The sequence below is a fragment of the Rhineura floridana genome, chromosome 7 (genome assembly GCF_030035675.1).
Source record: "Rhineura floridana isolate rRhiFlo1 chromosome 7, rRhiFlo1.hap2, whole genome shotgun sequence".
Taxonomy (NCBI): Eukaryota; Metazoa; Chordata; class Lepidosauria; order Squamata; family Rhineuridae; genus Rhineura; species Rhineura floridana.
Genome location: NC_084486.1, coordinates 20,988,232 through 21,015,183, shown reverse-complemented (window position 1 = coordinate 21,015,183; position 26,952 = coordinate 20,988,232). Strand labels below are relative to the sequence as shown.

Below are 26,952 nucleotides of genomic sequence, written 5' to 3'. Positions count from 1 at the left end.
ATCTTTTAAACTGCAGAAGATGAAGGTCAGAGTATGTGGCAAGGTAAGTAATAGGATTACAGGTACTCTGTGAACATGGCTGATTTTTAATGAATTTCAACGGATTATGAGAACTCTGACAGGAAAAAGTCCGAAAGGGCTCTGGGTTTTCTCTCTCTGTTTTTACGGTTTGAAATCTCGATTCTCTCTGACTGTTTTGTGTATCGCCATGAAAATTGAGAGGGTTGTTAAGCAAACGTTTCTGAGTTCAGGACTATAAGTTTTGTAAGGTTTTGTTTTGAACTGAGCTTATGGGAAGCATCAGAATGGCATTAGGGGGTATTTTCAATTTAACATTGCGGAATGTGAAAAATCCACACTGACTATAGTATACAGCCACTCTTGTGGCTGTATAATAATTATTGTTACCTCCTAAGCATTTTTCTTTGTACTTGATGGGAAATTAAGGTGCCCCAGTTGCATTACATTTCTGTTTCTGGAGTTATTTGCCACCCTCACCCCTTTGTGTTTCCTTAAGCAAATGATGGTTTAATATGTACTTAATATATTCTAAGTGGTGGTATAGTTATTTACATCAGCAGTGGAGAACCTGTGTCCCACAAGCCTAATTAGATGCAGCAGGGATCCTAATTTGGTTTGTGAGGCCATTCTCTTGAAACCACACCCACTTGCCCCACACTTGGTTTGCTCTTGCATTATGCCTTTGGCAAGCATCTGGGGTGGAGAGGTGAACAAACTATGGTTAGGTAACAGTGTTGAGTTTGAACATAACACCAAACCATCAGACAAGTCACAGTTCACAAGCCCAAGGAACCATGGCTTTGTATCATGGTTTGTTTCCTGAAAGCAAACGATGATTAGTGTGCTGGCCTGGCTTCAAATGTTCAAACAAACCGCATTTTATCTAAGCCTACCATGGCTTAACTTAATGTGCAAACCAGGCCATTAAGGTAAAGTTTGAAGCTAAAACATGGCACCCCTAAATGCTCATTGGGACATGAGGCAGAGAGCCATGGTCAATCACTGCTTCCCAGCACACATCTTACCAAGTATTTTGGCATATGGTCCGTCCCTTTACACTCGTTGTTGTAGCATAGCGGTAAAGAGGCCCTAAGTAGAAGGGATAGAAAAACTCAAGGAAGAAAAGAACAGTTAAAGTTAATTTATCATAACAATGGAAGGAACAGTCCTTCCCATATGTTTCAGTAGAGGCACGGCTCTCTATCTCCTGTCCGGTTTTGTATACTATAGATAAATCCAAATGCTCATCTACAATAATATATATTAATATGCAAATCCACAGCGATTTTGTTTTGATGAACTTTCTAACCCCTTGGCTTAGAAATTGTAATATGGTTCTGAAAATCAGAGGGAAATTTTCTTCCTTGTCGACGTTATATGAAAGATGATTATTCTGAGCTCATCAGACAGTTTCAGACCCCAAGACAGTGCAACCTTTCCTGGCCTTCTAAACCTATCAAGCATGACAACCTCCTTCTGTTTCAAAAAGGCAGTCAGCGAATTACAATAATGCTAGCCAAACACTATTCTCATGTTCCTCTCCACCTACTACACTAGAATTTTGCAAAGTTGTTTTATTCACTTTGGCTCTTGACAAGCTCATTTCCCATGTGCGAGGTATTCAGACCTCAGGTTCAATATGCACTCACAATATCAGTAAGATTTGTTAGAAGACAAAGATGGTTGCTAACAAAGTTTGGCAACTTGTTCAAGAGACATGCTGGAGAATTCTCTTGCATTTTTTTAATCTTGTGCATGTGGCTTTTATTGATCCAAACTACTTACTTTTGCTTATTCCAGTAACATTCCTCCTCAACCAGTTAGCCTTAATGAACACTGCACAGGTGTTCAGAAGGGGAATGTCTCTACAGAGGAAAGGAAGATCTCAGCTGTCAAAAGGTTTTTATAATATGACAATTTATTTCAGGTACAGAGCAATATAGTGAATATACCGGCTATGCAGAAACATACCAGTGGGCCAGGAGCCATGAAGATGAAACACCCAGGTAATATTCTTGCAGATAATCAGCTTCAACATTGTGAAACTTGATACTACATTTTCAGTGCTGTACATTGCTGCAAAGTGTACATTGCTTCAAATGACTGGGATTGACAGTAAAAAAATACGGGGGACCTACTGCAAAATGTTGGTGTATTTTCTCTAATAAAAGGAGTGCTTCTGTTCAGGATTCCAGCCAGCAATTTCTCACTGCTCCCCCATTCTGTTTTTCATTTCCAACAGTCATTATATTCTGTGGATACTGCACATGTTTCATCCTCACTTTGGGGGTTTTGTGGCAAAAAACCTTGGTGCTCTCCTGAGCGTGCTGGTACCTTCCTCTTGTCCCTCAGTGGCCCCATTTAGGCTACAACCCTGTCAAGACAAGCTGAGTTTGCTATTAGAAAGAATGGTGCTCAGGATTACATTGTTTCTTCACACCTTGAGTTTTGGGCTCTGATTCCAAGTGCTAAGAGCTCAGAACACTTAGAGCCATGTTGCTATCTTACTTTGGAAAGACATGGGGCACTGTTTGGGCACATCTGATATATGCATAAAGAACCATTAAGATGTACATGTGGTCTGAAAGAAGTTGCGCAGATGAAGAGAAAGTCTGGTGCACTTCTGGTGTCACTGACTTTCTCACAGGTAGAGAGATGTATACCAGTGCATGTATTTTGTGGGATGTGACTCCCATGAGTATCACCATCTCTTTCAAAAGCATGATGAGAAGTAACAAACCCTCGGTGCATTCAGTTTTTATACACTGCCGTAATGCTTTTTCTGGCTTTTTAGTCTTAACACAGAAGATTTGTTCCTGCTACTACCACAAAAGTCTTACCTCCCACTCAGATTGGTTCCATGATGTCTGCCATGGTTAGTTCTCCAACTAAAATTCTGTAACTGGATTTTTTTGTGAGAGAGCTTTCTGGCACAGCACTGTCCCTAAGATAAATCCAAAAGCTTTCTGAAAGAGAAAGGTTTGGTACAGAGCCCAAGTGTCAGGACAAAGGCTTGGCTAATCTCTTTGGTTGTATTATCTCACCTAGTTGAGAATTACAGCTCCTGTTCAGGGTGAAGAAAGGCAAGGAGAAAAGGAATGCACTTGAAACATATAGCAGTACAGCAAACAAAATAAATTTTCTATATTTTTCTTGGCAATCCAGGGAATCATGTGGTTATATCACATTCTGTCCATTACTTAACATTTGGGATCTGACAGCCACACAGTATAATTAATGTATTTCTAAAGCTGTGGGGAAACTTCCATGTCTCCTCCGCCATCAACTCCATCTCCCTTTGATGAAGTTCACCCATGATCTATTACAGCATTGCCTTTCCGACATTATTTCTGTGCTTTTCACCACTGGTGAAGCCCTTGAGAGATGAACTCATTTTAAATCTTGTTTATATGAGCAATATTATCACAGTTAATTTTACTGCTCTTCTTTCTCACTTCTCCCTCTTCCCCTCCCCCCCCCATGTAGGGATGAATGGCAGAGGCGCTGCACAGAAATTGTAGCCATGGATGCATTTCATTTCAGACGTTTCCTTGATCAGTTTGCTCCTGAGAAAATTAGAAGAGAGCTCAACAAGGCCAGTAACTGCTTAATCCATCCTGTAGCCTTAAGCCTATCATTTATTTGCAGCCATTTCATTAGTGTTTGAGTTGTGCTGTCCAATAATTTTTGCAGTGTCAACAACTCCTTGAAGGGAAACTTCCTGCTTAATTGCAGTGTCAGTTTTCACAAGGTGTTATTCATATTTTCAACAGTAAGATTAAAATCAAAACCTGCCTGGTTAAATCTAGTTGGTAAGTAGTTCTCTCTTGGAACATCCCCTTTCATTTAGAAAAATGAACTCATGGTTCCATTTCTGAAGCTTAATTCAAATACCCCCACAAATAGTTACAAAGCAGTCATCCTTACTAATACCTTCTGCAGTGTGTTGCTGTAATTAGTTAATTCTAGATAGCTTCCTAGTTTTAAAAATAAATGCTGCTTTAAAAATTAGCAGTTGACATTCAAAGGGTTATTTTTTGGGAGGAGTCCTCAACTTTTTCAGATACATGACCCTCTAATGCTAGTCTGTGATACAGGGCTCACTAATTTTTACCATGTAAGTTTTTTCCTTTCTCCCCCCACTTCCACTTTTTAATGCGACTTGCTCCCTTTTTTTTTGTCTCTGCTCCACCCTTCCCTCCCCCCAAATCCTAAAGGATAGAATGATGGGTTGCACCACGTGTGGCCTACCTTAAGTTTGCAAATGCTTCTCTTGTGGGACCCCCACCCCACCCTGCTCCATTTGAAGGCGTTTTAACCAAACTACAAAAATGTACATTACTAAACTTGGTGTGACAGTGGAATTTAGACAAAGTGATTCCACTAGAATCCTACGCAAAATTATTGCAGAAGTCCTTTCTTATCTGGTAAAATTAGCTTGTCTGAATGCATTGTGACAGCATTCTAGTAAATGTTTTTTGACTAAACAATAGATATTGAAAGTCATTTCCAGAATTTTTTCTTAAATCAATTTACAGAATTTTTAATAGCATGCAAAATAATATTACAGCCCTGCAGAATAATAAACTATGACATTGGTTCCATTTGTCAGCCACGGAGCTCTTTGAGGCACTTGTTTGTCTAAAGAAGCAAAGACAAACACAGAAGCATATCCATTTTCTATCCTTTGTAATGTATCTTCATTGCTAGCACATGAATATGTCTAATAATGTTGAAGGGTTTTGATCTGATGCTGACATATATGCTTAAGCATGTTCAATTTAGTGTGACAGACATTTCTTAATAAGTAATATTTTCCATCCAAGAAAGGTATATATGTTTGAAGATCATGGTTTCAAAATGCTTAGCATAATTAAGACTAATTTTGCTCTTTTTTAAAAAAGAGAGAGAGAGTAAAAGCTAGCATTTCTTATTAAAAGTAGCATTAGGCACTATCATGGATGGCAGTAAAATAAGCTGTGCAATAGACAGTAAATAAAATTAGAAAACTTCACTGACAGCTTAATTGGAAAACTAAATCACCTGCTCCATCCATCTGACATAAAGCTTGATGTATTTAATCGTGTTGATAGGAAAGATACAAATTATAGGGTAGGATTTTATACATTTTTCTGCTGTATAGAATTCTTTCTTGTTGAATAGAGGTGGGTTTTAAGTGGTGGATCATACTTAAGGCAACTGCTGAGTGATATATTTTACATTTCATTAACTAAAGTAAACTTAGATTAATGGGGAAAATGTAAACTGTGTCACCCTGTAGGCTCAGAATCTCCAGGCATACTGGTTTTAGGATGCTGCTACTTTATAGATGCTTAAAATTCCACCTTTCATGTATCAACATTTCAGGCAGTTTGTGGGGTGTGTTTGAACAAATTTTAGTGTAACCATTGACAGGAATCAGGTGAAGTGCCAACCCGGTTCTCTCTTCTCCCCACCCCACCCAAGTCTTGCCTTTCCCAGTTGCACTCATCAGGGGAAGGGGACAGAGAAGAGGCTTGCAGAGAAGCCAATGGAAGTGCAGACACCTTCAGTGAAAGAAAACAAAGGAAGTACTTTCTTTGGGAACAGCTGGATTGTCGGACCTAAAGGAAAACAAAGACACACACTCCCACCCACCGGCCCCAACCCATCCCTTCTTGCAGGATTGGCCTTAGGGGAGGGTGAGCTGTGGGGGGTGCAGTTGAGATGAGCTCAGTGGCTGTGTTTTTTTAATGTACTGTCTTCAGTGAGCTGGGGGGCACAAAGCAAGTGCCCATAAACTTTTTGTCAAGGTCCTAAAGATTGTTTGGGCGCTACCTACAAAAATGATCTTCCTTCAGTTAGTTTTAAAATACGTTTGTTTTTCAGTTTCCACTTTCATGTCACTTGCCTTAGGTAAAAATCAGTGGAACACAGCTTTACTCTGAGGCAACGTTACCGAGCACTTCGCACTTCAAATCCTATAAACACTATATAAATAACAATAAAATAAAGCCATAAGCTGTAAGAGGTCAGCTGGATACTTTTATATTTATATCTTTTATTTGTTTAATTTGAAGATAAAAATAATGGATATTCTAAAATAAAGAATTCTTACCAAAGATAGAAACTGCTGTAAAAATATGAAAAGTAAAACCTGTAATAGCTGAGGAGGAAATGTTGGAACTCTGGGAGCAAAGCTTGCAGCAGGAGCCATTTTCTGTGTGTGCTGAATATAATAAAGAATATAGGCCCACAGCTCCATGAGAGTTGTCCTTTGAGAGCCACCCATACTTCATGCCAGAGACTTCATTGGGATACTAGAACTGGAGCAAGAATATACTGAAAGCAGAGCAACAAATAATAGGTAGCTTGCTCTGGGTCCTTTTCAAAGACATTCCTGGGGAAAATCCTGGGGGTAGCAGGGCTGCTACACTGCAATGTTTGCAGTCCTGCACAAGCCATACAACTTGGTAACGCTGCAAAGCCGCAGGGCTTCCAGGGGGAAGGGACAGGACTGGGGCCATTTGCCCTAGGCCTCAAAAAAGCAAGGGGCCTCCTACCTCATTTCCTGTGTGTACCATTGCACTCCAACTCTGGGAAATGAAATTATGCCAATTGCCACTACTTCTGACAGGGCCCCATATACTTCAGATATTCGGGAGAGAGAAACAAATACAGCTTCTCTCCAAGTTAGTGGTTCCCATCTCCAGATGGTACAGGATACTCAATCTAACATGGCAGAGAGGCAGGGCTGGCCCTGGGCAAGGAGTACCTTCGGTGTCCCCCCTGCGGTGAGCTTTGCAGGGCCACCCAGAAGGTTTATGAGGCCTGGTTCACATGTGATCTTGGGGGCCCTACTGATGTCCCCTACAAGGACCCATGTATTTATGTACAAAAGCTGGGGACCACATGTGAGAATTATTTAATGCACTGGCAACATGTGAGAATTCTTGCCTGCAGCTTCTTCTTGCCCTGGGATCAAGGAGAATGACAGATGTTAAATCCTGCTCACTTTGGTTGCCAGCACCTGTTCTAACAGGCGCGCAGCCAGTGCAGATTTGAATCCTGCCCTCTGTCCATCAGCTAGTACCATGAGTTAGCTGATTGGCAGGTGGGTGTGGTTTTGGGGGAAATGGTCTTGCAGGCCAAACTGGACCCCATGGTGGGCCAAATTGACCCTCAGGCTAGAGGTTCCCCACCCCTGTAATATACACACACATATGTACACGTGTGTATGTATGTGTATGTTTCTTATATAGCTTTTATAAAGGTTGGGAAAGTATTGTATGCTCATGCTATAAGTATTTTTTTTCTGCTATTAAGATTCAATTTTTTATGGAATTCTATGGCAAGGAATGGGGAGACAGGAAAATTTGTGGTTTATGAGAATGGATGGAAGAAGGGACATGGGGATTAGGTAGGTTTAGATCTCCAGTATGGGCATGAGAGGGACATAAAGAAAATACACATGTTTATGGCAGGGGAACATTAGCTACAATTATTTGCGGTGTTAATAACTGTATCTGAGAAACCAAAATGGCAAAATACTGTTAGCTGTTTTTCTGTCTTCAGGCTTATTGTGGTTTCTTTCGACCTGGTATCCCACCACATCACCTTTCTGCAGTAGCTACTGGAAACTGGGGGTGTGGTGCATTTGGAGGTGATTCAAGACTGAAAGGTAAATGTTAGAAATATTGTAAAGAATAACAGAATCATAGAATAGTAGAGTTGGAAAGGGCTTATAAGGCTGTCAAGCCCAACCCCCTGCTCAGTGCATGAATCCAACATAAAGCATACCCAACACGAAGCTGTCCAGCTGCCTCTTGAATGCCTCCAGTGTTGGAGAGCCCACCACCTTCTTTGGTAATTAGTTCCATTGTTGTACCACTCTTAACAGTTAGGGAGTTTTTCCTGATGCTCTGCCGAAATCTGGATTCCTGTAACCTGAGCCCATTATTCCGTGTCCTGCACTCTGGAATGTTCGAGAAGAGTTCCTGGCCCTTCTCTGTGTGACAACCTTTCAAGTACTTAAGGAGTGCTATCGTATCTCCCTTCAGTCCTCTCTTCTAAAGGCTAAACGTGCCCAGTTCTTTCCGTCTCTCCTCATAGGGCTTTGTTTTCAGCCCCCTGATCATCCTTGTTGCCCTCCTCTGAACCTGTTCCAGTTTCTCCCTCCTTCTTAAAGTGTGGTGTCCAGAACTGGATGCAGTACTCAAGATGAGGCCTAACCAGTGCTGAATAGAGGAGACCTAGTACTTCATGTGATTTGGAAACTTTACTTCTGTTAATGCAGCCTAAAATAGCATTTGCCTATTTGACAGCCACATCACACTATTGGCTCATATTCAGCTTGTCAACAACAATTCCAAGATCTTCCTCACATGTTGTATGGCTGAGCCAATTTGGTTTCCTTTTCCTAGGTGTAGAACCTTGTACTTATCCCTGTTAAATTCCATTCTGTTGTTTTCAGCCCAATGCTCCAGCCTGTCAAGTTTCCTTTGAATTTTGTTTCTGTCTTCCAGAGTGCTAGCTATCCTTCCCAATTTTGTATCATCTGCAAATTTGATAAGCATTCCCTGCACCTCCTCATCCAAGTCATTAATACAAATGTTGAAGAGGACTAGGCCCAGGCCCTGCGGTACCCTGCTTGTTTTCTCCGCCCACTTTGAGGAGGAATCACTGATAAGCACTTTGAGTATAATTCTGTAGCCAACTGATAGTTGTTCTATCCAGCCCACATTTAGCTAGCTTGCTAATCAGAATATCATGGGGCACTTTGCCAAAAGCCAAGATATAGTATGTCCCCTGCATTCCCACAGTCTATCAGGGAGGTTACCCAATCAAAAACTGAGATAAGATTAATTGTTGCTAGAATAACATGAAAATAAGCAGGTTCTTCACTGCTGTTTTCTTTCTTTGTTATCTCAGTTATTGGCTGCTTTTTCCTGCTCTGCCAACTTAGCTAATAGCAGCTGAGAGTAGGGTGGACAAGAAGGGACAATTGCTGAGATTAGTTTCCTTGTTGTGTTCAAGAAATTTGAGGTAACTTTATTTAGTCAATTTATAGGCCGCTTAATATTTTTTTAAAAAACTAAGCGGTTTACAAAGTAACAAAAAAATCACAGAGCTATAAAGCAAATAAAACAAATGTATAGTGCCTCAATAACTAACAGTGGTGCACTTCTCCATTCACGGGCAAGGGGAAATTGGGAAAGGAGCTATGCCAGCCATGGATGCATGTAGTAGCTGTTGGAACCCTTAGCTTTTAGAGGCAGTTGATATGGGCAAGGCCAGCCCCCTTTCCTATGAATGCACAGGGTTGAGGATTCTTGCTTTCTTCCTTTATCCATATTTACTCAGAGTCTTTATATGTGGAATGTTTCCAACAGCAGTCATCAGCAAGTAGGTGGATGTAGTCAGAGATCCCACCCAAGAATTCTTGGGTCTTGGGGAGGTACCAGAAATTCTCTATTTGGGAGTCAGACAGCAGAATAGTCTTATAATATATGCTATTTATTCATATCTTTCACACTACAACTATTAAAATGCATTCTAAATGGCTTCAGCTATGATAGCATAAACAGAGAAGAAGAATACAAATCAGCAGGAAAAACACTGCTGTATATATTTATTTAACATCAAAGTATAAGACCTTGAAGTTACAACTTACTTAATTAGGTTACAATAGATGAAAGGACTGAGTTAAAACTCAGTCTTGTTACAGAGCCAAAGGTACAAAGTACATGAAAATACATGTCACCCATCAGATGACATAGATGGCGTATCGCTCCTGCATTGTTTGAACCACCTCCAGCCAGAGATGGGTCCCTAGCCTAGTGGAGCTTTTTATACACTTTCTTATCAGAGAGGGGGTGTTTTCCCATGGCTTTATCAGCTGCCATCTCTCTGTGCCGCCTCTCCGTGCCATCTGCCAGAGACAGCAAGTGTGACTAGCCAACTAATAACTAGTTAACTTACCAATATGTGCCTCTCTGGTGGTTCTGACTGCCATGTCTCACCCAAAAACTGAATGGCTTATTTGGTGTTACATAGTGTTCTGGTAGTGTCTTGGTTGTTGATAACAAAGTTTTGGCTGTCTTCTCAGACAGAGCCGCCCCTAGGCACTGAGAAGTGGGGCAGTTGCCCTGGGCCCCATGCTTTGGGGCCCCTCCGCACTTGGCGATCTGCATATAAAAGCAGCAGCCGTGTCCTCCTCATGGAGCGTAGAAACGAGGCAGGAGGAAGAGGTGCAGCGGCAGTCTCCTGATGGCCAGGGTAGCGAGCCGGGAAGGAGAAAAACCTCGCAGCGAGAAATGCTAAGCGAGTCTACAACAAAGGCTGCAAAAAAGGGAGCCGCCGCCAAAAAATACAAAGCCGCCGCCGCCAACGAAGCCTGCAAAAAAGGGAGCAGCAGCTGCAAGCTCCTAGCAGCCGAAATACAAAGCCTCTGCCGCTGCCTGGAGGAAAGGATATATATAGTGAGAAAGAATGTGGGGGGGCAACTATGCTTTTGCCCCGGGCCCTGCACATGCTAAGGGAGGGCCTGTTCTCAGACACCTTATCTTCTTGCTCTCTGTCACTAAACTCACGGTTATATACAGGGGAGGGTAGAGAAACCCTTTTTTAAAAGGACTTTTTTTTTTTTTGCTCTTTTGCAATGTACACTTTAGGAAATAAGCAAACTACTTAGCAATGCCACCAATAATAAGTATATTTGTAGACCTATATGGGCTCAATCCCATTACACAGTTGAAGGCTTGGGGGCACATGGAATCTCATTTACAGGCCGTTGTATGAATGAGGCCACAGTTTATTCATTATGGTTTTGTGCAAATGCTTAGCTATACAGAAACAAACTTCAAAAACCTGGAGCTTTAGCTAAACTAAAGTAGTTGAACTGGCTGTGTTTATGCAGAATTGATTAAAGACTGAAATGTTAACATCTGTGTACCTAAGGTGTTTGCCTGTTCTGCATTTCTTTCATATTTGTGTTTCACAGTTCACACAAACAAACTTTCTGTTAAGTGTTGTGGCATTCTGTCCTTACCATCATATTGCAAGTGCAGTAAGCAAGTTGTTTCCTTTTTAGTAGGGAGCTATCTTGCTACTTGTCACTAATTTATGCAGTTGAATTTCCCGCATTTGGGGAAATCGCAGGGGTCAGCACACCCAGAGTGCAATTAAAACTGAGTTATTGAAGCTTTACCAAATTCATTGACTGCTTGGTAGTTTGATTATAGCATCAGCCTGTAATGGAGATTGATCTAATATGTCATGAAGTCCATTTATAATTTAGTTGTAGGTTTCCAAGAGCTCCTTGGTTAAATATTACGGCATTTCCTTACATCAACAGATTTTAAATTGTCCCTTTCTCCAAACTGAACAATGATTGCCTGGATCAACAAAAAGAACTGAAGTATAAAAGCCACTCTCTAAGCAAAGTCTGTCACTTTTTTCTTCTTGGTAATTAGAAAGCAGATGACTTTCACTTATAAGTGTTGCCAGCAGAACAAACGGACATCAAACCACAGAAAAATGTGCACAAATGGAAACACAATAGCAACCCCTTGCCCACCCATTTCTTATGTCTTCCAGTTGAAGCATTGCCAGCATTAACTGAAATTGTGTGTAATTAAAACATGCAAAGTGACATTTTCTTTCATCAATTCTTCCATAAACCTAGGGAAATAAAGACCAAAGTAATTATTTTTTGTTCAAGGTTAGGGTATATATTAGGCATAAACAAATAATTAAAAAGACAATTAAAATCAGCAATAATAATAATAATAAATAATAAACTTTAATTTATAGGCCGCCTATCTAGCCAGTGGCCACTCTAGGTGGCGTACAATAAAACATGATAAAATACAATAAACAATATAGCCAGTACAGTACAATGTAAAAATTACAGTATTTAGTAGATTGTTCATATTACAGTTCTAGAACTAAAAAGAGATTAGATGGTCTTATGCCCTTCCCCCTTAAAATAGTAAAGTGTATATTCTGGCAGTATTAAGTAAAACAAGGAACATAGATAGCTGGCAACTATTGCACTGTTTGTACCATGACATTAGGTGCAAAATGAGTCATCTTTCCCTGTGCCATTTTCCTTTAATACTATCAGCCCATTAATAAAGGAACTGTATAGCCCCAGGATGATGAGGGTTTTAATTTTGCTTTGCAGTGTGAGTTTGCCCATTCTTCCCTATTCAGAGGAGGCAGTAAAATGTGTAAGAAAAAACATAGGGACAACTCTTCATTCCCTTGTTCTACAGGTTGACAACATGGCACCATGAGCACCAGGGCCTCCTATAGCGCCCGCAAAGTCTCAGTACATATTCCCTCAAAAATATACACAATCACAAGAGACTCTTTGTTCTTTCTGTTCAGTTCCTGTTTGCACTGGCTGAGCCTCTCCTACATTGAACACACCCTCTGAAACATGTCCACATTTCATTAGGTGCCAGAATTAGACACTCATCCTCCCATCCATTCTGAACAGAGGAGAAGAACTAAGAGCTTCTCTCTGGGAGTTAAGCGTGGCAATGGTTGATACAGGTTCTTTTTCCCCATTGTGTAATGGCTGAATGGGAGGCAGGCCCATGCCATTTTGTGTTCCTGTCTCTTTTTCTGCTCTTTTGGATATGGCAGCTATTTTGTGCTATGTTATGGCCCCATGGGAGCCATTTTGTGACTGGCACTGATGACAGTTTCTGAAAATTCCAAATATATCCACTGGCTCAAAAATGCTGGCAACCCCATCTCTGTTCAAACAGGCTGCTTGGTTTTATAGTGCCTGGACAATCTCCCTTACTCTTCTAAATTGTGTCCTACTGTGTTAATAGTTAATTTTCCTGTAGGAGGTCTTGTTTGTAGCAATGTATGAAGAGTGGGATGAGTATGTTATGCAGTGCGAGTCCACATATTAGCCAGCTATTACATTCATTGGCTGTGTACTTGCATTGTAAAAATGCTAATGTCACACAGCATCATAGCAAATAAGCCATTTGTATCATTTAGGAAAACTATATTGTTAAATTGTTCTTTACAGAGGGTTATGGGGAGCATCTTTCATGGCAAAGTGGTATCTAGCAATCTTTAAAAAGTAGCCTCATTTAGTGAGGGCATGTAAACATGGCAGGATCTTTTCATTGCTTTGAGCTTCACAAATAAGTAAAGAAGTTCCTGTTTGTCTTTTGTAAATAGCTTTGGAGCTGCAGATGAATATGGGATTATCTGATGTTCCCTAGTGAACTTTTTCATTCTTTATTTACCTGTTTCTCTTGTATTAATTTGCTTCAGCTTTAATACAAATCTTGGCAGCTGCGGAGGCTGGGCGAGATGTTGTTTATTTCACCTTTGGAGATGCTGAGCTGATGAGAGACATTTACAGTATGCACACTTTCCTAATCGAGAAAGGTCAAACTGTTGGTAAGTATCAACTAACCCCTTTCTCTTTGGAAGTACATGTGATGATAAGCAGGGCAGGGTCATGGTCATTACATGGTACAGCCCTATATAAACGTCTTTGGCAAATGAAGAAATTGAGCTGTGGTGTTTACAGTTCAGTCCTAGACCAGCAGGCTGTTTTAAAATTGGGTTGATCTTTTCCTCATAATACACATTATTCACATTACAACTTACGTGCTGTGTCTATCTACTTCATGCTTTAAAAAAAATCTGTGCCAAGATAGCACACTTTCTGACACAATAAAGCTGGATCCTGCTAACTGTAAACCATAAAGATTTGCAGTTTTTCTTATTTTGCAAAATAAAAAAATGTCCTGTGTCAGCTAGTCTGAGTTTAGGGGCAATCTGGAAACCCAAGCCTCTGACCACTAGAAATCTTAGTTAGCAACTAATCTGAATTCTGAGATTCAGTTGACGATGACAACATTTGTGCGATCAGCCAAGATATGTGTGCATGCAGCTCCTTTAATGCTGCTTCACTCTTCCCTTCGTCCATGTATAAAAACAACTAGGAAGCCACAGTGAACCTAATTTTTAAGTTGGCTTCCAAATCATGACTTCTTTGGAAGTCATGACCATAGTTCCCATTTGCACATAATGAGAAGCTATGGGTTCACTGTGGCTTCCTGGTTTGTTGTGCCGCTCATGCAAAGGGAGCAGCAAAGCAGCACCAAGAGTGCTAAATTTGGGGGCACACAGCACATGTATATCCTGCTTCATTAAGCCAGGATTTAATCATGTGAACACAGCCATTGAGGCATACTACCCGGCACAATTGACATAACCCTAAGAGCTAGATTGCACCACCTTTTAATATGCACACGTGTGTGAGAAAAGCATTTACAAACTGTTCTGATATTTTTAAATTTTCTAAGTGGTCTACAGTATGAAAACAAACACTATCATTAAAGAAAAATACAACATAAAACCACGTAAGAGTTGTATAAAACATATAAAAACAAATAAACAGGAATTCAAAATGGGTAAGAGAAAGTGGGCCAGGGAAATGCCTATTTTTGGATCACCATGCTATGATATTCTGTAGGGTGTTGTACCACAAGTAGAATTTCTTCAGATGATCCAAGTTATTTTACAGGTCTATGCAGGGGCGGGCAGTCTACACATACACAATTTTTCCCTCTGCAGAGATGGGGGGACTGTTAAGATGGTCCACCCCTGGAGACTTATGGATCCTGAGGGTTTGCAGCTAGCTGTTAATGGTCAGCTAGTTTGGCTGGTGCTTCTGTCAAACCCTGGTTGATCTCTCTCTTAGCAGAGCCCAGAAGGTTCCATGGTATACCCCAGAGCTGAGAATGTAAGTGGATGAAAACTTCTAACCAGTGCACTCGAACACTGGCACATGCTCAGTTTTGAGCCTTCTCACTGGCAGTAAAGGTGGGGAAGAGGGGTTTCTTTGCATCTGTTCAGTGCCATCCAGTGGTGCTTTTCAGAATTGTTTGGAGCTTTTTACATACTGGCCCTAAAGAAGGGTTGGAACCTTTAATGGCCTACTATGATTTGTTTGCTAAGCGCTTTGAGAAGGAAGTCTCTTGCATCTGCCACCAGGGCCAGTTCTAAAGGGCGGACAGGTAGGGCACTGGCCCAAGGGCCCCTGGAGGCTGGAGCTACAGGGGGGCCCTCAGCGGCCCCTCCATCCCCCCGTGATCCGAGCTCCCCCACGCCCCCCCATCTACCTGTCTGCTGTCTTTTACCATTACCGTTAACGAAAATGGCGGCCACGGTTTCCCTAAAGTACTGAAGCCCATGCCCGCCATCTTAGTTGATGGCAGAGATACACGCGCAGCATGCATGTGTGCCATCAACAAAGATGGCGGTGGAGGCGTCATCCCCTTAGGGAAACCGCGGCCGCCATCTTCGTTAAGGGCAATGGTAAAAGACAGCAGACAGGTAGGTGAGGGGGTGGGGGGGCGTGTGTGTGCGAGTGTGTGTGTGTGCACACACACACGCACACGCACGCATGCCGGGGCCCAGGGCAAGCTGATGCCCAAGGGCCCCCGCATGCCTGGAGCCGGCCCTGTCTGTCACAAATAGGACTCCAAGTTGTAGCAGGTCAATCTGGGCAGGTGTCTAGAGAGCTACCTGATCTGGTATTGTTGGATTACCTTCAGTTGAGGCAGATCAAGGATACGGACTAGGTTCTTGGTCAGATATGTGCAACCACTTAAATGCTTACCTTTCAAGGCCTGTAAAATCTAGCAGAGAGTGGATGACTAGTTGAGTCAAGAAGGTGATTAATTCCTCATTAAGAAGGGGATGGTCACTGGTTGCCTAAAAATGTGACTCCTGAAGAAACCTTCCTTGGACACAGAAGAGGTAAATAAGTTTAGACTGGTCAAAAATGTTCCCTTTCCAGGCAAGGTTCTTAAGTGAGTGGTTGCTGACCAGATCCAGACACTCTGATTTTCTAGATGCATTTGAATTGGAATTTAGGCCTGGATTTCACACTGAAAATGCCTTGGAAATCCCTGTATGATGATCTGTGTTAGGAGAAAGATGGGGAGTGTGACCCTGTTGATTTCTCAGCAGCTTTCAATATCGTATCTATGGTATCCTTTTGGAGTGGCTGTTGGTTGGGATTGGGTCCTACTTGGATGGCGAACTCCAGAAGGTGGTGTTGGGGGAGTATTGTTTGGCCCTGTGTGGTTCTGTATCCTTATTTCCCCATGTTACCTAACAGCTGTGTAAAACCACTGAGTGGGATTATCCAGCGTTTCAGAGTGTGTTGTTGTCAATATGCTGATGACATGTAGCTCTGCTTAACCTTTTTATTGCAAGCAGGTTGTGGCAGTGGCTATGCTGGACCAGTGCCTGACTGGTAATGGACTGGATGAGGGCCAATAAGCTCAATCCAGATAAGACATTGACATTGTTAGTGCATGATTCTTCTATTTAACCAGTACTAAGCGGGCTGCACTTCTCTTGAAGGAGCAGTTTGTAGATTGGTGATGTTTCTGGATCCATCACTGTCACTGAAGGTACAAGTGGCCTCTGTGTTGAGAAATCCTTTCTATCAGCTTCTGCTGGTGGCTCAGTTATATCCTTATCCAGATATGGATAACCTGGCTGCAGTTGTCTGTGTTCTAGCAACTGAGATTCATCCTCCAAACTCATTACAGAGACCAGGTAGTCCAAACATATAACACTGATTCTGGAGCAGCTATACTGCATTCTGATATGTTTCTAGCCCCAGTTCAATGTACTGGTTTGGATCTATAAAACCATACATGGCTCAGGACCACATGGCTCATCCCATATGAACCTGCCCAAACCTTTAAGTCATCACCCCATCCATTTCCCCCCATTCAGCAAAAGTACAGAGTGTGGCTACAGGAGACAGGGCCTCTTCAGCAGTGGCTCCCCGACTATGGAGGTCCACCTGGCACCAACAGTGTTGTCTTTTTAGTGCCAGTCCAAAACATTCCTATATTTCCAAGCATTTAAGTGATCACATTCTTTCCTGCTGCTTCGGTTCTCCATTCCCCTGCTTATTTATGTACCCATTTATTTATTTTTTATTTCCTCTTTTCAGATTTGTGTTTCAATGTTTATATTGAAAATGAAGACAAATTACTTCAGAAGAAAATAGTTTCTTTCCTTCTGCTTGGTGGTTCTTGTTTATTGTTTTAATGGTGATTGTGCTGATGTATTTGTGTAATGGGGGTTAATTGTTGGAAATTAGTGTGTGATCACTTTCTATTATATTTGTTTTATGTGTTTTTATATTTTACTTCTTTGTATCTGCTGGAAGTTGCCTTGCTACCTTTATAGTATTAGGCAATTAATAAATAAAGAAGAATTAATTGTGAATTTAAGGATTAGACCAGGAAGGAATAAGCTGTAATGATGTCATTCCATAATTCATGACATTTAAAAATATTTCAGAAATGTAGTTTTCAGTGGTTAAGTGTCATGTGGTTGTGTCAAATTCACTACTGTACACGGGGGATGTTTATGACGACATATAGTACAAGAAGAATGTCTTCTTCTTATGGTGTAAACTTTACATGTAAAGTGTTAGAAAGTGAGTTTTGCATGAACTAGAATTCTGAATTTGGAATGATTTTTTCTTGTGAGTAATGGACCAATGGCATCAAATGTATAGGACAGCTTTTTTATATTTATGTTTGTAAGCCTGGCTAGTTCAAAATGAATGACTTCTGGTTTTATTTGTGTTTTTTCCCTCCATTTTCAAGGGGATGTTTACAAGCTGTTGCTCAGATATTACAGTGAGGAATGCAGGTGTTGCTCCACCCCAAGACCAGAAGTCAAACTCTACCCGTTCATATACAGTGCAATAGAGTTCTATGCAGATTCCACTGATGACGAAAGAGGATTATGTTTTGGTGACTAAAATTTTGCAGAATGAATATCCTTCTGTTCTCCATGGGGAATATCAATTGAATTGCTGAATGTAACATAAGGAGTAACCTAATATATCCATGTATATAAATATTGTTTTATGCATTGTATCTGAAGACCAATCTTGAAAAGAAACAAGCTTTCCTTCCAGTGTAGAATGTAAACCCTAATCATCACATAATGGAATGAAATGTTTGGCAAACACATTTTTTTCAAGGTTCAGAGTTGAGTTTTTGATCTCTTTTATTTACGGACTTATTTGAAAGTAGCACATTTGTTCTTGCCTGTCCTTTCACATTTTTACAGAGATGCACATATATATGAGAGATTTCCTATATAAACCACTTTCTTGGCACGCCTCACAGCGGTATAATTGATGAGAGAGGCTGATGCAGGGGGTGTGGGAAACCTAGTCATTATCTGTTCTATTAGGCATACAGTTCCATTTCCTTCTGGGGTTGTTTTGGCTCCTTAAACTTTTTATTTTTACATTTGCAAACAAACCACCTTTTGTTCCATTTTAGTGAAACACATAGGGTTGTATCTAGTGCTAGTTCTAGTCAGAGTAGACCCACTGAAGTGGGCATAACTAACTTAGGTCTATTAATTTAAATGGGTCTACTCTGAGTAGGACTTAGTTGGATACAACCCTTAATCTAGACAAAGTTACCTTAGAAACAATGAGAAGCATATCCAGAGCGTGTCTCCTTTTCGATGGAGGCAGGATGGGGACACAGCATGAGCAGCAGAAGGAAATGAGTGTGATGGCTCTGGGCTACAAGAGAGCCAAGATCAAAATTAGAGAGGGTAAAGGTGACTTTTTATATTATTTCTTACATTTTAAAATAAATCTATAGCAAGAACCATATATTTATGAAATGATTAAACAGCTTTTCAAAATTACACAAGGTTCTTTGTTGCAGTTTTGTGATATTCCTGGGAATCAGATGGATGAATATATCTATATATTATTTAATGTACAGTGAAACCTATAATATTATATTCGCGGTTTCAATTATATCATATAAAACCTCTGTAAGGCATGTTTTCATAAGTATGGGTGATAGCATTGAAACTTGGGTTTGATAAATGCACAAGCCAAAGGAAATACCGCCAAGGCCTCCCAAATGGGAGTTGTGCATAGTCACAGTTCACAACTCCCTATTTTTTTAGTGGGATACTAGAAAAAATGTTATTTGGATTTGTCCTTCAGGGAAAAATGCTCTGAAAAAAGGAAGGAAATGAATATCATGGGGAAACTTGGTAGAGTCTTTCCTTATAACCAGTTCTCAACTGGTTAGGGGGAAAGCAGCATTAAGGAAACCTTGCTGCTTAATGTCGATTGCAGCATAATGCTGCATTGACTTTTTCTCCAACTTTAAAACAAACTACCACAGGGTGAATAGGTTAATAAGAGTCGTATGGTCCCAACAGCTTCCTAATTAAAGAGAAAACTAAACTGTCCAGGACTCTGCATCAAAGCTAAAAGAGATAATTCTAGGTTGATTCAATATTTCCCCTTTGTCTTAATTTCTTTCACAGCTATTCAATCTCTTCTCAGCGATGTGGTGTACTCTCTGTTTTTAGCAAGAGAGAACTTTCTGGTGCTGCAGTCTGAATACTGAAAGAGCTGATGGGCCAATGATCCATTAAATGGGAATGTGCCATCACAGCTGTGTAATAAAGTGTTTTTCTCTTTTGACCAATCTTCATGATAAAATATGCAGTTATGGACACTCATGGCTGTATATAATCATTTATAAAAGGTTGAAGTATATCATTAATTCTTTAAACTTGCAGGTTGTTAATCTTATTTTTTTGATTGGAGCAGTGGAAAATCAGTATGCTACATTACATGATTTCTTTTGTAAAGGAAAATAAAACCAATGAACATTTTTCTCCATATTTACCTTTTGATGTGTTCATTTGATGAGGTTTGACATAGGGCATGAAGTTCTTCATCATCTGCCTACATATATGTGGATTCCACTCGAAAATAATTAAAATTCTGCAATCAAACTATTCAAGTTCTGCACCCAAAAAACTGAACTGTACAACTTGTATAGATGCAAATTAAGCAAAGGTGTATGCTTTCTCTTACTTCATATAACATATTGTACAGTTTATTATTATTCAGCCATCTCTCTGGCTTTTGTGTTTCCTCCTCCATCTCCATCATCATCATCATCATTCATGCATTGCCCACACACTTTCAGGGATATTTGCATAGCCCCAAGGGCTAGAAATCTGGTGTGTGGTTTTTTTTTAAATGAAAGCTGTCATTGTCAGGAAACTGGCATTTCACTCACTACCAAATTCTGTGATTCTAAGGAATTGTATCATATTTTCAATTGGTTCTCCCATCCACTTGTCAAAGTCCCTTATGCAGCATTTCCCAAATGCCTGACAGTTACCTGGTTGTGGGGGGCTTGGGAACCACAGAACAAGGGGCTTTGCCACCCCTATGCTTGGCAGAGCTTCTTTCTGCAGGGATTGGCTGCACAATCGGTTGTGCAGCCAATCCTGCAGAGTAGAACTTGCCACTTATCATCTGATGGGCATTGAGTTCAACCATTGCTTTTTGCAAGGATTGGCTGTGTGATCAAGTTCCCCATGGGCAACTTAGTCATGCAGCTGATTCAGCCTGGTCTCTACCTGTACCATACCTGGCGTCACATGTCAGATGTGTGGCATGTGGGCATGGTTTGAGGAAAATGGTCTCATGGGCCAAATTGAGATCCAGGCCAGAGATTCCCTACCCTGCCTTTGAACCCTGTGCTGTTTTCATGATCTGAATTGTTCTCCCGCTGCTGTTCACTTCAAGGGGGGTAGACTTACCATACCTGTAAGTTCTTCCCATGAGGGCAAATGACAGCTCCAGCAAGGAAATTTGACTTTGGAAAGCTACTGTACAAAAGGGTTTAAGATAACTACTCCCTGCACTGTGGTTCCACTCTAAATCATACACAACTTTATGGTTGCATGTACTATTTAAAAAGGATGCAGGATATCCAGTCAAAAATTTCCTGAGTTCATGTAGTCCAGCACTGTTCCATTCCAACAATTTATTTTGTTCTGATATTTGAAGATAAAATATTAGATTAAAATACAAATGCATTGGTAAAAAGGAATGTATAATGACTACAATACACCACAAAAGTTAAGACCATCTTTATATTAATACTTTTGTGTATGAGAAATTTTATAATATACTTTCATAGCAATCCAACATTATGTCATTGTGGTTATTGAACCCATCTTGTATAAGGTTGGCTATCGGTCCCTTTTGCTGCTGCTCTCCCCCGTTCCTTCTACCAGACTCGTGTCTCATCCAGCCAGTGCCTCAAGTCCTTTGCCAAGATTGTCTTCAACAAGCCTTTTTCTGAACAACCTTAGGTTTTTACCTGCTCCTTCATTGCCTCTCGATGTCCTCATCTCCACCATTTATTTATTTATTATTTTTATTAAATGTATATGCTGACCTTTGTCCGAGAAGGAGCTCAGAGCAGCATGTCAATTCCTGATCTCTTCCCCTCATTCTAGCCTTGCTTTTGCTCCTCTGATGTAGACTATAACGTGGGCTCTGTGGCAAGCGATGTCCCATCTAGCACACTGTCAGCACTAAACACATTAATAGCAGTTGTAATAAAGGCTTATGCATTATTTCCCATGGTTATTTCATTAACAAAAGCTCTTTAAAAATAAATAAATACTTATAGCAACTTTAACATCACATACACAAAACCATGTATGTACAAGCTAAGCAAGAAACAATTTGTGGGGGAAATAACAGTATTGTGCAGTTGACTATTAGCATATGACTAATTCATATGACAGTCGTTTCAACTATCTTACATAGCTTTGAAGTCTGCCAGTCACACACATGATCTGATCTAATGTCTCTGTCATAGCATCACTACCCTGACTGCAGTCCTAATAGAAAGGAAATATTTCTTCTGAACAGTGTTGTAACATAACGAACATAGTTGATTCAACCAATTGCACATAGTTACTTTGGCACAATAAAAAAGTTGCTCACTGAAGGTAACTATTGCATAAGAAAAAATTCAAGATTCCTCAAAAGCAAAATTAATTATTCATTGTGCCTGGAATACATTACATAGTTGCAAAGTAGCAAACTAACTTCCTCCTTGGTTAACAGCAATCACGCCTCAGAAGTAGGAAATATTAAATTCCTCTGAGCATAATCCATAATCGACTTCTCACTGAACTGAGTAATTAGCTGTGATGTGTGACTGTTTTTAAGTGTTTTTATATCTTAATGTTTTAAAATGTTTGTTAAAATTTTATTGTTTTGCTGCTTTGTTTGCCACCCTGGGCTCATGGGAGGAAAAGTGTGATAGAAATTATAATGATGATGATGATGATGCCATGCAAAACAAAGGAAAATTCTTTCCATACAGGAAACTAAATGTCAGAAAGTCAGACCTGAAGTGAGACAGGTTCAGGAAGAACTAGGCTTAAGGCTTGAGAGCTATCTTGGCATTATCTCCTGGGAAAGTGTGCACACATAGAGCTAAAGAACTTAACACTTTTTTCCCCTCCCAGCTGACCCACCACCTTAATGTTATCATCTACAGCAGAGGCAGCTGACCTGTGGCCTGCCAGATGTGGTTGGGCTACACCTCCTCATCCCTGATCACTGGCCATGCGGTGCGGGGGGGGGGGGCTGACAGGAGTTGTAGTCAGATAACATATGGAGGGCAATAGTTTAGCCACCGTTCTCTACAGTTTACTGTTAAAAGTGCCAAGCCAGGGGGAAAATGATTAAATAAACATACTTAATTTGAGGCAAGTTAACAAGGCATTTCCTTTCTTTAAAATTGATTTGTGTGTCCTCTCTTCAGCTTGTCGTTCATGAATTTACCTTTGTTTTGTGAACATAAATATTCATGTATAATTGTTCTTTTCAGGCCCTGAATAACATCAGAGGCAGGTTGGAGTCTGTGCGCCCTGGTGTAGCTCTAGCAACAGCAGGATGTTGTCAGTGGTTGCTCCTCTCTAGAGCTGCCCCCCACAATCTTCCTTCTTTGTGACCTTTTTAAATATTTCTCCCACCCAACATGGGTGAATGTCATTACCTGAAACCAAATCCGCTAAGTAAAACTTGAAAAATGTGTTCTTTAGGATTTTTTAAATTATTAAAAGAAGCATCTGCTCTTTAGAAATGTAAACTCTTTGTGACAGCAACATTTGCTGATGGGAATGCTCTGTGGTAGTTGAAGGGTTTGTTTTCTCTTCATGTATTGCTATTTTCAAAACACAAGTCTTATGTATACAGCTTGTACAATCTACCCATTCTCACAAGGTTCCTATTACTTCGTTGATGTTAGTTGTGTTGTACAACCTTGAGAATATGGGATAACAGTAATCGACAGATAAGTGGCATACCTGGATGTCATTCATGTCGTATTAACTTACTAACATGTTTGCATTTTAAAAGTTGTCAGGGCTTCATTTAATATTTCCTCATTTCTGCCAAAAGGTGCATCACACAGTGTTTGGAGGGAAATCACACAACATTAGTACCAAATTTATAATGGCTGAAGATGTTCTGGGACTTGGCAATTATGGGAAAAGATACTCTAAACTATATAGACTGAGAAAAGAAATGGCCTTGCATTTTTGAATGATCAAGCTCATCAGTATGATTTTCTTGATGCCTAACTGGATGATGATAAAATTTATGGAACAAGTATCAAGGAAAATGGTTGCTGCTTTTGGTACTGTCTCTTTTTACCTGTTCAAAACTCGACAAAAGCTCAGTTTTAAAAGCTATGTCTAATATTGCAGCTGATGCAAGCAAAGGTATTCTACTGTAATTCAGAAGTTTCCATTTTATAGTAGTTGGATTTTGCTGCTTGTTACTTTAAATGCAAATTTTCTGGTTTGGTGGTCTCATACAATGGCTTTTCCTTACCTTATAGTAACAAACCCCAAGCAAAAGATTTCTCAAAAACTGGTTATTAATTCCCTAGCAAGTTTTTGGAATCTGGGTTATTGGTCAAAAATAGCTATTGCCAATAAACCCAGGGTCAAGAGTGTAGTTGTCCAGAGTCTCGGGGGGTCTTAGACTCTCTACCTTTTTGGAAGCAGGGTCCCAGAAGGATCCCTATGTCTCCAGCATTCTACAAGCCAATCAGCATGTGTGTTAGCTACTGCTTCCTTGTCCTTTCCTACTGATTGGAGCCAATCAGAATGAAAGGAGGGGACTCCTCAGCAGCTAACACTTCCCCCCTTTTATTATTGGCTCCTAGGGACATCTATTGTGGAAGAAGGCATTAACAAGGAACTAATTCTCAACCCAGCAGCAAAAAAAAGGGGGGCAGGGGCATAGTTATGACTATCATGAAGGGACCTGGAACTTCTTAATTTGCCACCGCACTACTGCCTGGGATCTACTGGTAGATCTCTTGCTGATTTACAGTAGGTTAGCAAGTAATTCTGACTCCCAATTATTTAAGAGAAAGAACAAAATGGCATTTCCTGCCTGCATTAGGCTGCTGAAATGAGGAAAGCCACCCAGGAATGAACTGTTGTGTGAAGGGACTACAGATGTGAAGGCCCGGGGGAGGGGGGGCAGTTTTTTCCAAAGCTTTTTTTTTTTTTGCTTGTTTCTGAACAATTTAAAATTTTTGGACTGTGACGTGAAAGGATATAGAGAAGCTTGTGTCAATCCAGGCAAACCTTTCAATTTTTAGAAGTCCAGATAAATATGATGACACATATGAAGAAACAGAAACTGATAGTGATAGCTCAGAAAATAAGAATATTAAATTTTATGTAGTATTCCCTGAGTCTTGGTTTCCTCCCCTCTTTTTTATGGAAATGAGTGCTTTATGTTTGATTGGCAGTGTGAAAGACTAGAGGGTACACAATAATTTCCAGCATACATTCTAGAATAATTGTGATTGTTTTTCCTGTTTTTATTCTTTTTTGCCTGTTCCTCGTAAACTAGCAAAACAAAAGAGATGCTTGGTTTCTTACACTTAAGTACCATGTAGCTCCATTTGTAACATAAAAATAAAATAAAAAGTAAATTAAATATTTAATGTTTGAATAAATTGTAATTTTAATATATCAAATATGATAATTCAGTGGCAAACAAGTTATACATAATGCATTTTGTCCCTAAGTAATAAAGTTTAAACTGTAAAAGGTGGTTTTAAAAAGTATTGCGTATTTTCCTCTTCTTTTTTTTTGAAAAAAAAAAGAGGAAGAAAACATCCCCTCACCGCCATGGCTTCAAAATTTCCAGAAATGTTGAAACCTCTATAAAGGGCTGTGAAGTCAGTGTAGTTCTGGTACTAAAAACAAACATGTAAGCACAGAATGTGCTCAGAGGCACCCTGTTCATTCTAACTATTCATTCTCACGCTATTGGTCTATGCAGCACTTCTCCTCCTGAGTGGCTCAGATGCAAGTATATCTGCATAGTAGTCGAGTATAACTATTGTGTTCTACATCTCCACACTGAACGGGAGGCCAGCCAAAATGAAGACAGAGTGGGAAGCTACATTGTCATTAAAACCTTTGCCAGAAGAAAAATACAAGGCCATGTTCTTGTTTGATGGAATCTGGGAGTCATGTGGGTAACATCTGTAGGACTGACTTATCCATTATTTCATATCTCCCTGCTTGATCGCCTTCCACTTTACCTTAACACATATTTCCAAAATACAAGACTCATTTTGCCATTAGGATTTGACCCTCTACTGCTGGTTTAATTTGTTTGAGACGACGTGCTATGAGATCCCAGAAGTATTTTTCATTCTTACTAATAATAGCTTGCCCAAGATCTTTCAAAATTGGTTAACATAATCCTTCTCTTTCCCTCTTAAGAGGTTCTTATAAGCACATCTCTGTATTAAAAACCTAATTTGTTCATCAGATTTATTTGTCCTTAGAGATCTGGCTGCTTTTACCAAAATCCGTTTGTTATTTCTGCATTCTGCATCAAACCAAGATTGTGTATAAGGTTTCAGATTATGGTGCCCAGATTTTACCAAAAAGGGCCTTAGGTTTTCTATCAAGACCTGATATATCCAGACCATTGTTTCCTTCCAGCCGCTGAGGAAGAGCAAGGAGGCGAGCTGCGAAGGCGTGCTTTTCGCTCGCTTGCTCGCTCACGCAGACCAGAGTCTCTTGTTGCTGCCACGAGACTCCTTGGCCGTTGCTCCACAGTGAAAGGAATTAAGACAACTTGCAATGGCTTCACCTGGAAATAGAATGGCCCAAGTGTGCTGTGAACCAGAAGGGAGCAGAAGAGATGTGCCTTTATACCACACCCCCAAGAAGCATCTCCTGGAACCTTCTCTCTCTGCTTGATAACACCAGCCTTTACACCAAGGGAGGAGAGAAAACATTTTACTTCAGGCTTGAAGAAATCTGCTTGCTCTGTCCAGCATTTGGCATTTTTGAAGAATTGGCGGCTGCTTTTATTTTTGTTATTTCACTGTACCTGAAATGTTTTCATGTCTGACTGTGTTTCATATGTTCTGATAATATATTTTATAATGTATTTTAAATGTTATAACATTTAGGTTATCAAAATGAATTCTTTGTTTGGATTGTTGTATTGTGTTTGAATAGTCGTTGGACTGTTACTGTAATGTTATCTTGATATGCACATCGGGCACATTTGTGTGGAAAAGCGGCATACAAATAGAATAAATAAATACATAAACTGTATATCTTTCCCACCTCGGTCTGGTTTATACATCTTGGGGTTCTGGCAAAAAATAAAGTAAACCCAACAAGATTGGATGCAATAGACAGTCATAAATGGCTTAGCATTCACAACACTGTTAGTTCCCTACATCCCTAGCATCCCTAAGTGGCAATATTGGAGGGACTTTCTGGCTTGAAACAGTTAAAATATAGCTATAAAAGAATACCCATTCCAATACTATTTAGCATTTTTAAGAGGATTGAAAAGATTTATAGAATTTTGTAAAGTATCAGTTGCTTGTAGCTTTCAAACATTGCCTAAACTAAAAAAACACAACCCTGTATATTTATGGTCTTGTTATGTATGGAGCCTATGCCTTATTAATTTATCTCTGCTTAAGTGAATGC

General features: G+C 40.2%; 1 protein-coding gene across 3 annotated transcripts in view; it reads left to right on the top strand.

Moving 5' to 3' along the window:
• PARG (poly(ADP-ribose) glycohydrolase) overlaps positions 1 to 18,059 on the top strand; it is a 122,032-nt gene extending 103,973 nt beyond the window's left edge. For 2 of the 3 annotated variants that reach the window (XM_061635005.1, XM_061635001.1), the window contains 5 exons: positions 1,949 to 2,027; positions 3,508 to 3,616; positions 7,576 to 7,681; positions 13,306 to 13,434; positions 17,688 to 18,059. In XM_061635005.1, coding sequence (XP_061490989.1) covers positions 1,949 to 2,027; positions 3,508 to 3,616; positions 7,576 to 7,681; positions 13,306 to 13,434; positions 17,688 to 17,845 — 581 coding nt within the window. In that variant the 3' untranslated portion in view covers positions 17,846 to 18,059. The other variant, XM_061635003.1, reaches the window with a different exon arrangement.
• Positions 18,060 to 26,952: the final 8,893 nt, after the last annotated feature.